Source organism: Grampus griseus, assembly GCF_964374135.1.
Source record: "Grampus griseus genome assembly, chromosome: 1".
Taxonomy (NCBI): Eukaryota; Metazoa; Chordata; class Mammalia; order Artiodactyla; family Delphinidae; genus Grampus; species Grampus griseus.
In genome coordinates, this window is record NC_139017.1 from 5,057,186 (window position 1) to 5,070,765 (window position 13,580).

A 13,580-nucleotide genomic window follows, 5' to 3' on the forward strand; every position below is an offset into this window, starting at 1 on the left:
AGAAGGATGAAATGAGAATTCAAAGCTCACAGAGCAAAGAGCAACAGATTCTTTAAAATGTCTTTTTTCAAAGTTGCAACAGCGGTCAGTTCCTACTGGTTTTAGAGGAGGTGAATTAAAAGGACATGGATTTTAACAATTCAACATATTCATCTTTGAAGAGAAGAAAACTTACACTCCTCTCCTGAATTACTAAGATTTTTAGGGGCCCTATCCATTCTGCTATAATGGAATGCTTTCCTAAAAGCAAAGAGGAAGTCAAATTAAATATATCCCGGAGGGCTGCTCTGAGAGCGTCCTTGGGTGTCCATGTGACTATGTTAGAGGTGAGAGCCCACATCTTTATGAATCTAAGCTTCCTCTGGGAAATGGTTCAGGAAAGAGCCAATTTATATCAAATTTCACTTCAACTGAATAATAGGGTTTCTGAGCATTTGTTTCTTGGATGGAAGTAACGTTCCCCTAATGGAGAATGTAGATCACTTATCCTCAAGACACTACCATCACCAAAGGGGTTACTAAAGACCAAGCCTTGCCTTTTTCGTTCTGAGAATTTGGCGGGGAAAATGGGCCAACTTTCTGTACTTAATATATGCACTATCAGTTTCATCTTAATTTTAATAACTATGGGACAGGCTGAATACACACACATACACACAAACGGTTCTCAAAGTTAGAAACTGCCACTTTGAACTCACCTCAAAAACACTTCATTCATTATATTGGTTAGTTAATATTTATTATCTACTATACATGACATCAAGTTGGCTATTGAAAAATTTGAGGGAAGATACTCGCTTTAAAACAGATGTTTTCCTGAGTTTTAGGTATCAACCAGAGTGATTTCATTCATTCATCAGAAATTAATATGTGCTTTGCCACTTTGAATAACAAATATACGGGTACCTCAAATTTCCTTTATAACATAGTCTTGCTATCAGCATAGGATTATCAAAAAATGTTAGGGGAAGTGGGTGGGAGTAATATTATTCAGAGATTGATGTGCAACTAAATTAAAGTCAGGTAGACAATGAAACAATCATGAATATGCTTTCCAAATGATCAAATATATTTCTTTGCAAATAGCCTGTTTGTTTTTGGAGGAGTTATATTTAATACGGTGCTTTCTTCCTCTATACAGTTAGTCTCCAATAGATTTCCATCCCACGTGAAATAATCTGTGGTCCAGTCATTACAATGTGAGAAGAAGATAATAGCCATGATCCTTATGCCTTTTTAGAAGGAAAGAATTTTTCTATTTTTATCAAGGTTGGGAAAATAATATACATATAACCCATAAATATACATTATGAGTCACAAAAGTGTCAAGGAAAAATAAAGTTAAAACAAGTACGAATTTCAAGTCAGGTATCTTGATATTTAAATTTGTTCACATATGAAATCTCCCAGAGTGTGCCTAGTTTTTGGCTCTCCCAAAAAAGATTAGCAGTGGATTCAGTGAGCTGCAGCCTCCTTTCCTAAAGCCAGTATAAGTCAGTCGAGAAGAAAATCCATACTGTATGAGAATTTACACACTCCATTTTTGAAAAGAAAAATTAGGAGAAACTAAATTCATGTTATGTTGAACTAGACGACATCATGATATTCACTTGCATGATAGTAGTCTTCAGTTTTATTGATCACAACTCTGTTTTTAATAGATGGAACCAATGCCAAAAGTTTTTCTTGAGTAAAAAGCAAGCGGAATAACTCAAGAAAATGATAACAAGATGCAATCAACTTCATTATTCACTTTGAGTCATTCTGGGAAGTTAATTGGTTTGTAATGTGGTCATCTGATTTCTAAAATGATCTGTGATCGACTTCAGTGACATTCTGAAGAGAATGGAAGTGTGTCAGGTAGAGATGATGCTTCTCCGGGGGGAATAACTAGGATGTGTCTCGGTTTTCCTAGAACAATGTCAGTTCAGGCTGTTGTGCCAATGTAATTATGAATAGTGCTTCCTTTCCCTCTCAAAGTATTCCAGTTGAACAATAAGTAGTACAGTCATCCGTGTCATAACCAACACACGACATTACTTTCACTTCAAATATCTCCATGGTTTACAGAATTGGAGAACTGTGTGGGTGGAGCTATACGTGGAAGTCACCCAGTTCCCTTAGTCCAAGCGCTTCAGAGCAGGAGCGTGTCTTTTGCGTCTATTTTAGTTTCTCACCAAGCTTGGCTCAGAGCCTTGTTTATAGCAGACCCTTGATAATGGTGGATGAATGGGTAAATAGCTGAGTTTAGAAATCAGTTTCCACAAAGTCCAATATTGTAGCAAAAGGCAAGGATCACTTCAGGGAGTTTTTTTTTTTTTTTTTTTAATGATGAGAACTGATTTGACAGGTAGCTAAAAAGCTGTATGATTTGGTTAGCTAGTCAACTCAGCGGCAGACTTCAACCTGCTTATTTCCCTCTGCTGTCTGTGGTTTAACACCAACCAATTAATTCACTTACGCCTGCAATCCAGGAGCCCTGCTCCCTATCGCTGGTTTCCGTTCTACTTTGGACACATGAAGAAATGTGTTCTGACATGAAGAAATGTGTTCTGAAGGTGAAACTCTATGTTACATGATTTCTGTGAAGCCGGTGGCGATGACCTCACATTAAGAAATGAAGAGAATTAATTATAGTTGGTGAAGCAGAAATCTTAATAATGTGTGAAAAGATGAAAGGAAAACAGATTAGTGAACTGAATCAGACCTGATTTCAGTGATTGAGATACATCAAAATAACATTTAAGAACCTTTTCCTGTGTTAGTGCTATATTTACTCCTTCCTCAATGCTAATTAGCGGAAACTCACTGAAAAGTGACGGGGCTTTTTAAAACTGTGATTTGAAGAGAATGTCATTCTGGGTGCCTATTTCCTGAAAGTCAAATTGAGAGCCCAGAGAGACTGCTGTCCAGAGAAAGATGCTGTGCCCTTGGCCAGTGCTCTGTTCCCATCAGGAGCCCGAGGATGTGGGCCGGTTGGCGTCACCCTTGACATCAGCCTTCTGGATCAAACACAACCCTAATCCTCTCAGAAACCGTGCATGACCCTGTCATCCACAAACAACCCCAAGTCCCTGCCGAGTCTATTTTTCTTTTCTGCTTTGCTCTCTTAATTTAATGAATTTTGTTTAAGTTTATTAGGATAAAGAAGAATTTCCTATCACTTGCTAGATTTACTGTGTTTCAATGAATGGTTCCCACCCTGAAAATCTGGGACTTTCTGAACAGGTTCCCTCAATCAGGCCATCTATTCATTTACATGAATGTTCAGACTCTTCATTTAGCCAGAATAAAGAGGAATTTTGTTGTTAGACCCATCTGCCCACTCCTCAAATCCCCTGTCTTCTATTACACAGTCACCTCCCTTTTCCTTCTAGAGGTGTCGCAAACAGTCATAGGCACCAAAGTTTCAGGGTTGAATTGGAAAGAAGTTCCTGTTTGGTTTTCAAAACCATTCTTGATGATGGCTAACATTTTTTATTTTTGCCAATTTGGACCACAATAACAAAGGAACTCCTGCTAATTATCACTACATCCCCTTCCTAATTGGTAATCTCAAATCTTTCTTTAGCATGAGAAATGGAAGACTCTGATGAACCCAAGCTCTGATGTTTCCTATATATTTGGCCTTGAGCAATTCAGGTAACCTCTTTAAGTCTCTATTTATCTTTAAATAAAGATAATAATGCCTCTCAGCGTGATTATGAGGGGGAGAAACTGGAGTTATTAATGTAAGTAGTAGAAAATGTGACAATTTTTTTTTTTTTTTGCAGTACGCGGGCCTCTCACTGTTGTGGCCTCTCCCGTTGCGGAGCAGAGGCTCCAGATGCGCAGGCTCAGCGGCCATGGCTCACGGGCCCAGCCGCTCCGCGGCATGTGGGATCTTCCCGGGCTGGGGCACGAACCCGGGTCCCCTGCATCGGCAGGTGGACTCTCAACCACTGCGCCACCAGCGAAGCCCGAAAATGTGACAATTTTTAACCTCCCACCAAAGAAGACCACAGGACCAGATGGTTTCACTAGTAAGTCCTACCAAACATTTAAAAAAGAATTAACTCCAGACCCCCCTGGCAGTCCAATGGTTAAGACTCCATGCATGCAGTGCAGGGGGTGCGGGTTCGATCCCTGGTCAGGGAACAAATATCCCACATGCCGTGCAGTGCGGCCAAAAAAAATAATTATTATTATTTAAAAATTTAAAATATAAAAATAAAGAAAAGAATTGACTCCATTTCTTCTCAAACTTTTCCAAAAAAGTGGAGAGGAGGGAACATATCCAAAATCATTTTATAAGATCAACATGACCCCAATACCAAAGCCTGACAAAGACACCACAAGAAAAGAAAACTACAGGCCAATATCCTTGCTAAACGTCAGTGCAAAAACCACAACAAAATACTAATAAACCAAATCCAACAACATATGAAAAGGATTGTACACCATGATCAAGTTAGATTTATCCCAGGGATGCAAGGATGGTTTGACATATGAAATTAATCAGTGTCATACACCACATTAACAGAATAAAGGGAGAAAAATCACATGATCATCTCAAGTCATGCAGAAAAAGCATTTGACAAATCTCAATACCATTTTATGATAAAAACACTCAAAAAACTAGGAATAGAAGAAAATTACCTCAACACAATAAAGTCCATAAATGAAAAGACCACATACTCAATGGTGAAAAACTGAAAGCGTTCCCTCTAAAATCTGGAAAAAGGCAAGAATTCCCACTCTCGCCACTTCTATTCAGCATGGTAATGGAAGTCTGAGCTAGAGCAATTAGACAAGAAAAAGATATAAAAGTCTTCCAAATTGGAAATACCTAAAACTTGTCTGTTTGTAGATGACATCTTATATGTAGAAAACTGTAAAAACTCCACAAATAGCTTGTAAAACTAATAAACAAAATGAGCAAAGTTGGAGGATACAAAATCAACACACAAAAATCAGTTGAATTTCCATACACTAACAATGAACAACTAATTAGAAAAGGAAATTATTAAAACAACCCTATGTATAATAGCACCAAAAGTATAATTCACTTAGGAATAAACTTAAGCAAGGAGCTGAAAGACTTGTACACTGAAAATGATAAAATATTAATGAAATAAATGAAAGACGACACAAGTTAATGAGAAGACATCCTGTGTTCATGGATTGGAAGAATTAATATTGTTTAAATGTCCATATCACTTAAAGCTATCTACATATTCAATATTATTCCTATTAAATTCCCAATGACATTTTTTTCAGAAAAAAAAAAAAAAGCTAACATTTATACAGAATCTCAAAGGGCCCTGAGTAGCCAAAACAATTTTTAGAAAAAAGAAACCTGGAGGCCTCACAAGTTTTGATTTCAAAATATACTACAAAGTAATCAAAATAGTATGGTACTAGAATAAAGACAGGCATATAGACCAATGGAACAGAATGGAGGGCCCAGAAATACACCCTTGGATCTATAGTCAGCTGATCTTTGACAAAGGTGCCAAGAATACATTACAGGGAAAGGATGGTCTCTTCTCAACAAATGGTGCTGGGAAAACCAGAAATCCATGTGCAGAAAACTGATATTAGACTCTATCTTACACCAAACACAAAAATCGAACTCAAAGTGGATTAAAGACCTAAACATAAGACCTGAAACTGTAAAACTCTTAGAATAAAACATAGGGGAGAAAACCCCTGACATAGGATTCGGCGATGATTTCATGAACACAATGCCCAAAGCACAGGCAACAAAAGCAAAAATAGACAAGTAGAGCGACATCAAACTTAAAAACTTCTGCACAGCAAAGGAGACAAACAACAGAGTGAAAAGACAACCTATGAAATTTCCAAGAAAATACTTGCCAACTCTCTTTCTAATAAGGGATTAATATTCAGAATATATAAGGCACTCCTACAACTCAGTAGTAAAAAAAAAAAAAGCTAATTAAAAAAGGGGGGAAGGACATGAATAGACATCAAGTAAGGCATACCCTCTCAGAGCCTTAGATTCTTCATCTTTTATAGAAAGAAGTTGGACTAGATGGTTTATGAGAACTGTTTAACTCTTTGATTCTCTGTTCTGCATTAATAATTCCAAATTTAGGAGAAGCATCCTGGCACTTATCAGGCCCTTCTTATGTAATAGGTAAAACAATATGAAGTTGCCATGTTTGCAAAATATGCAATTTCATGTGGTTCTGTCTAATATTTCAGTGTCATGTACTTCCGTGTAACGACTGAAGGAGAATTATCTTAATATTCCTTTAGAGGATACCCTACACTTACAATGGAATATTTTTCTAACATCATGATTTTACCATAAGAGTTAAAAAAGAAAAACACCACCCAAATAAACTTTCCCAGATGCTCTGTTTTTCCCCCGGTTATTGCCTTGATTCGATTACAGATCTTGCCTGAAACTGATTGACTGCAGAGCAATGCCAACCGCAAAGTTTGCTCTCAAAAGCATGTGAAGAACAGGACAAGCATCCAGGCCCAGTCCGTTCTTGCTATGGATGATAAAGATGCCTTTCAGAGGGTGAATGAGGAAGAACTGATGGTGTTAGTCTTTCAGTTTCAAAGGAAGCAGCATAGTAGATTATTGTATCAGAAAATATATTCTTTTTTTAAAAATTAATTAATTAATTAATTTATGGCTGCGTTGGGTCTTCGTTGCTGTGCGCGGGCTTCTCACTGCGGTGGCCTCTCCCGGAGGGCATTATGCCAAGTGAGGCAAGTCAGACAGAGAAAGACAAACACTGTATGATCTCACTCATATATGGACTCTAAAAATGTTGAACTCAAAGAAGCAGAGAGCAGAATGGTGGCTGCCAGGGGCTGAGGAGTGGGGAAAATGGAGAGATGCTGGTCAAAGGGTACAAACTTTCAGTTGTAAGATGAATAAGTTCCAGGGATCTAATGTACACCACGGTGACCATATATAGTTAATAATACTGTATTCTTGAAAGTTGCTAAGAGAGAGGATCTTAAATGTTCTCACCACAAAAAAGAAATAGTAATCATGTGATGTGATGGAGGTGTTAGCTAATGCTAAGGTGGTCATCATTTTGCAAAATACATGTGTTTCAAACCAACACACTGGACACCCTAAACTCACAGGATGTTATATGTTAATTATATCTCAACAAAGCTGGAAAAATACTAAAAAAATACAAGTGAACAAAATTCAAAAATACAAAAAATAATACAGATATGGAGAATAAAATGCAAAAGTTCAATAGATCTATAATAAGACTCCGAAATGCATATTCCCAGCTTGCCATGTCTCTTGAACTTCAGATTGGAATATTCACACTAACTAATAATTGTACTTGGATAATCCATTGACCTTACATGTATTCATTTATCCAACTAACAAAAATTTTAAAAATAAGATTCACCAAATTTAACTTTTCATGTACTCAGATCTACAGCTTCTCCCAAACAATCATAAGATCTTACTGCTTGAAACTTTGTTAAATGAAGCCCTTTCTCTACATCCTGTTTCACTATAGAAGGTAGCTCAAAGTGCCCTGCCCTTTTGTCTGTATCGCTGCAACAGCCTCCTAAATGTGTCTTTATGGGTCCAGTCTTGCCCTGCTTTGAAGCCATTCTCTCCTTAGAAGCCCAAGTAATCTTCTAAAGTGCAAGCGTAATCATGTCACCTCTCTGTTTGAACCCTATCAAAGACTCTCCATTGCTCTTAGGAAGAAAAGCCTAGGTCCCTGACATGGCTTCCAAGGACTCACTTCCGCTGACTCTGCAGCCTCAGGCTTACTCCGCCCTCCCCGGCCCCCACCCCCGCCAACTTCACATGGCCACACTGCACACCTCTGCAGCCCCTTCTGCTGACATGCCCCCCGCTATTCCAGCCCTCCTGACACAACCTCATGTCTGTTCGCCTTTGAATCTCCCCTTAGGCTTTGGGACTTTCTTTGACCTTCTGCCTTTAAGACTGGGCAAAAATGCCCCTCCTCTGTGCTCCTCTAGAGCTGGCACTAAGTTCCATCCTAACACGGACCCAGGAACTCTCCTCCTCTGTTGACCTACATCCTCTATAACAGCGGTCCCCAACCTTTCTGGCACCAGGGACCCATTTTGTGGAAGACAATTTTTCCACAGACCCCGGAGGTGGGGGCATGCAGGGGGATGGCTCAGGCAATAATGCCAGCGACGGGGGGATGGCTCAGGCAGTAATGTGAGCGATGCGGAGCGGGAGGTGAAGCTTCAGCTCACCTGTCCACCGCTCACCTCCTGCTGGGCAGCCGGCTTCCAAACGGGCTGTGGACTGGTACCAGGGTTGGGGACCCCTGCTCTACAAGACCCTCAACTTGCGGGCAAGTGCTGTGTCTAATCTACACTTGTATTCTCAGTACCTAGTCCAGGGCACAGCACATAGTAGGTATTCATCAGATATTTTTGAATAAATCAAAAGAGTAAAGTAGAGAAATGAAATTAGTCCACATCAGTAATAATTTTGGTAGTTGAGAATAATTTTCCTATTTCTTTCACTGGTTTTCTTCCTAAATCACTAAACTCAAATTTTATGTATAACCATTTCTAGAAGAGGTTCCATTTAAATTTTGCAAAATTAAAGCTGAATAACTTCTGTTTTAAAACTCAGACGTGGCAAAAGGATCTTTAAATACAATTTAGTGAAGAATTTGGAAGGTGAGAGATATTGGTTGCCCTTATATTGAAAAAAATATGTATTTATAAAAGGTTTATCACAGTCCCTGGCACAGAGAAGGTTCTTGAGAGTGTTAAGTGAATTTGTCTTTCTGTGCTGTCAAAACACTAATTTCTCCCAACCTCCCTGTTTTCTCAGCTTCCCTGTTCTCCAAAAAGGAGGGTGATAAAAACCACTCCTCATGTACACACACACAGAAGGAAGAGGCATGGCCAAAGACAGAGATATAGCCTTGTTTAGTTCAAATGTTGAACCTTAAAAAAGAACAAAATAAAAAAATTTTAAATTCAACTACTATAGGTTATGCTTCAGAAATGGGGTCTAGAGGAGTTTGTGTGAATTTCTGTCACTCAGGTGAGATGGCCCCTCCTCAGAGCCAAGTTAACTATGGCTAGCTCTGGTGGGGACGATGCAAACAATAGTAAGAACAATTGAGGATGTCATCAATACTAGAATTACAACTAGAGGAATACCTGCCACAGAGGGAAAGTATGAATACATGGAACTTTGACCTTGACTGCCGCAGGTGTTTACCTGCAGTAACACATCTGGGGAAAGAGACCACAATTCAGGGTGATCAGCACAGGTGCTTCTGTGTTCATTATGTGGGGTGTGTGTGTATGTGTGTGTGTGCGCGTGCCTGGCTTGTGGACATCTTAGCGTGCAAGACACAGTCAAGCCAAATGAAGACAGTTATCAGAGGATGAGGAGTAGAGATACAGAAACAATGGTTTTATTTTTCTGTGCAAATGTGCAAAAGCCATAGTCACACACAATGCAATTGAAAATAAGAAGACAGAGAAAAGGGAGTGTTTTTAAGTCAGCTATGACAAGACATCGGAAAACAGAAAAGCAACTACTGACAATTACAGTGACAACAGAGCCATCAGAATTGTACAGAGAAAGAGATGGTGAGTGATTCTTAAATATATTTGGAAGGAAACATGTTACACTTGGAATGACCTGTAAGTATATAATTATGGATATGCCCAATGGGAGCAAATGTGAAAACTGTACATGTGGTCTTTGGCTGTATCAATTTTATGCTTACTTCAGATAATATGGGAATGCAAATATTGATGAGAAGGTTTTCCCCACGTCTCTTGCCATGAAATCTAGCTTTGGAACAGATCAGCTGAGATGGCAGGATGGCACATACTGTGTGGAGGCGAGGGGAGCAGGGAGTAGAAAGGAAAGACTTCAACATGAGTCTCTCCCAGTTAAGTGCCTGCTAGCACTCCACAGGATAAATTTGCTGCATAAAATCTTCTATTATTGTTGAAAAATAAAACTGAAGATATTTCCTTTTCTTTTATAGTATACTACTTTGTAATTTTGATTTCATGGTATAGTTAAGTTTACCTTGGTTATTTCCAAAGAAAAACAAGTTTCTTAAAACAATTGGGACTAAGTGAGTATTGGATATCACCCAATGGATAAATTACCCTCATATTTTCAAACCAGGGCAGCTCCTAAAGACACAAACACATTTACAAAATGATATTTGGTGGGCCATTGTTATTAGAGTTGCTTTCTAAATTAATTCATAGGATCAAATTAGTTTCCCTTTAAATGAACACAAATAATGGCTCCTTTGGAAGGTATATCCACACAAAGATATTTAGCATAAATGATAACATGCAGTGTGGAAGCAATAAAAATATTAGCAAATAAAGTTATTTTCTAATTACTATTTTATATACTCTAAGCAAGAATATATTAATCTTTGCATACCTTATTAATTTACTTTGTAGATCTGTCATTTCAGGTATTTATTTCTTAAAAAAGTCATAATGCCAAATATACTTTGATTATAATAGGTACTATGCTTTTTTTCTCAGATAGTTGAAGAGGATAAATTTACTTGCAAATTTTAGAAAAATATGCCTCCAAGAAATTCAAGCTTTATAATTTACATTTTTAGTGTATGCATATACAATAATGCTTATTCCTTTATTGAATATGCATTGAAAAGCAATTGAGATTAGTCCATTTGATAGAAATGTCGATAAGCTCATAAATCTGTAAGCAATTAACAAAAAGTTATTACTTGTATAGAAAATATTGCAGGAAAAAGAAATGGAGAAAGGTTTTATCTGTCATTTTTTCTGAGGAAGGAAGGTTTTTATGGAATTGTAAATTATACTGGTGAGGCATATAACTTGAGAATTGATACCAATTGTATTAGAAAATTTTCTTTCTAGATTTTGAGGGATTTCATGGAATTTCCCACTTTCTCTTTATATATATTTTTAACTTACCAGAGAACTGGCAACACTTCATCTGAACAGCTTGTATAAGAGCATAGATGGATACAAAAAGTTTAATCAGTAATTTTCAAATTGTCATGTCATGAATAATAGGAATGAAAGAACATAAATGACTGAGGATGAGGGCGAATGAGGGCAACTTATATTGTAAAAGCACACACAAGAATGGGGTGTGGGAGAAAGTTGTTTCTTACTGCAGTGGTCATTCAAATACAGAAGCGCTAAGAATGATGGCACATTTGTACTAAATACTCGCAACAGTGAGATGTTTCTGCTCATATTAAGAACAACAATTCTTTTTTGCATTTAAAGCCGGAATAGGTAAATATTTGACATACTCATAAAGTGCCTGCAATATGCTTAAAATAGTCCTTGAATTTATTTTGATTTTCAAGATGGTTTTTATTTCAAGGCATCTCTTGAAATTCATGGCTTTAAAGTTTGGGAATGTTCACAGGTACGTCAATAATCATCCTGTTCACCCCACTCGACCACGGGCTCATCATTCATGCGCAGAATGAGGTAAGAAAGAAGCTGGAAGAGGTTCTGCCAGAGCAGGAGGGAGACATAGAAGGAGAGGCCGCTTACGTCCAGCTCACAGCGCGCGCCGGCGAAGGCCAAATCACAGACGCACTGGAACTTGTTCAGCAAGTCGTGGCATTGGCCTCCATTGAGGCACGGATCGGAGGCACACTCATCAATGTCCTTTTCACACCTTGAAAACGGAAACAGCAGAAACCCGGGCCCCAGTTCAATAAATTGGCTGTGAAATGAATGGGGAGGGAGAACTCTGGCCTGATTCACCTAGACCAGTGTGGTGTAATTGACCAATCCCCATGCCCTTTGTTGTATATGCTCGATAATGTGGGAGATAATCTTCAAAATTCCTTTCACAAATTTTTCTTTTAATGAAAATAATTTGTGTACACACACACACACACACAGACGCATACACAGTTAATTAGAAAGAGAAAACAGGTGCAAATATCTAGAAACCAAGACAAAATGGGGCCATGCATAAGTCAACTTCTCTCTCAAGAGTGTTAGTGTCGTTGCCACCTTATAAAAGTTCAGTTTATTGGGGTACACGAGGACCAGGAGAGTGAGCTGTAGTTTTTCGACCTAGCATCTACAGAGCAGACCTCCACTGCAGCTGTGAGGGTTCTGATGCATCAGTGCCCCCAGGCGAAGGGGTAAAGCCCCTCAGAAACAGAAAAGTGTATTTGGTTTATTCTGAGAGATTTGGGATTATTATCCTTGGGAAACCCATTTTTAACAAAAAGCCAAAATAGATAATAGAAGCTTGCACTTGCTAATAAATCAGTTTCATAGCTAAGTGTAATATTTGCATGCTCAGGGAGAATGATTTTCAAAAGCCAAATTTTCCAAAAACAAGTGATATCAATTCTAAGGTAAACAGAAACTTTCCTCTTCCCCGGGACACTGTCATTTTCCCCTTAATTTTCCATGAACTACTATGTGTTTTATTCAATCACTCCCCAATCACTCATTGAGTAGATATTTATTTAGCACTTAACCATGTGCCAAACCCCCTGCTAGGCCTTGGGATAGATGGGTAACTGAGGCGTCTTTCTTACTTTGGGAAATTCATACAAAACCTCAGCTTTGGGAATCTCTATAGAGCAGCTCACAAGGCTGAAGTCCACTGTAAACAATTTTTCATTCCCCACCTCCTAAGAGGTAAGCGTGCGTGCCTGGGTCATCCACTAATCCCTAGGCTCAAACTGAAGGGATGAAGTGGTAGGTTGGGCAGGGCCAACCCAAGGCATAAAGGGAAAAAGATTTCTTCCCAGAAAAACAGCTCCTTATCCCCTTAGATACCAAGCATAGCTGAGACATTTTGTTTTCCTTTTTTGGCTTAGGCTTCTGGGCTGGAAGGAGACTCCTCTGATTAGACCGGAGCATAACTCGGCAGCTCGAGGGAGCCTGCCAAGTACTCCCTGCCCTGGGTGGGCCAGAGTGTTCACAGCATCCATCATGTACAACCTGCCAGGGTGACAGCACAGAGCTGGAGGTCTAACCCGACAGAAGAGAAGGCAATTTGTTAGAGGACAGCTTTTCAATATCTTTGGACTTTATGGAAGTCACATCCCCCCAGGCCTTGGGAGACTGCCCAGTATTTTCTAGCTTTCCTCCAGCTATTCTTTCTCTATTTCTTATCTACTTCTCTTTTGAGCTGAACAGTGCACAATATACACACAATCATTATAAACATTGGAGCTTTCATTAGAGGTTATTAATAGGTAGAAAATCAAAACAAATAAATCCATTGGCATCCAGTGAATTAACTAATGATGGAGAAGGACTGTGAAAGCACAGAATCCATGGAACATGTGTTCACTATTTTAGAAATCCATTTTCAGTAGAGAAGTTTATCCGGATGAAAAGACTCCTGGGAGAGGAACAGAAATGCTGAGCTTCCTTTTCTTACCACATTTCAAGTCAACAATTTGAATTTAAATGCCAGATACCTCCCTTTTTTTAAAAAACAAATAAACGTTGGAGGAAAGGGAAATGTTTGTTGTAAATAGGAATAAGGTGTGAGTAGTGGAGAAAAATAAGCCAAGGCTTTGAGTGAGTTCTGTGCATTGGCCATTAAACAT

The 13,580-nt window shown here is 38.7% G+C and overlaps 1 protein-coding gene across 1 annotated transcript in view; it reads right to left on the reverse strand.

The window, feature by feature from the left end:
- Positions 1-13,580, reverse strand: part of CRB1 (crumbs cell polarity complex component 1) — a gene marked incomplete at its 5' end in the record, with an annotated part of 267,244 nt that overhangs the window by 19,604 nt on the left and 234,060 nt on the right. Inside the window, one exon of the mRNA XM_082647382.1 lies at positions 11,545-11,671. Within this exon, the coding sequence (XP_082503508.1) occupies positions 11,545-11,671 (127 nt within the window). The remainder of the gene's footprint in view (positions 1-11,544; positions 11,672-13,580) is intronic.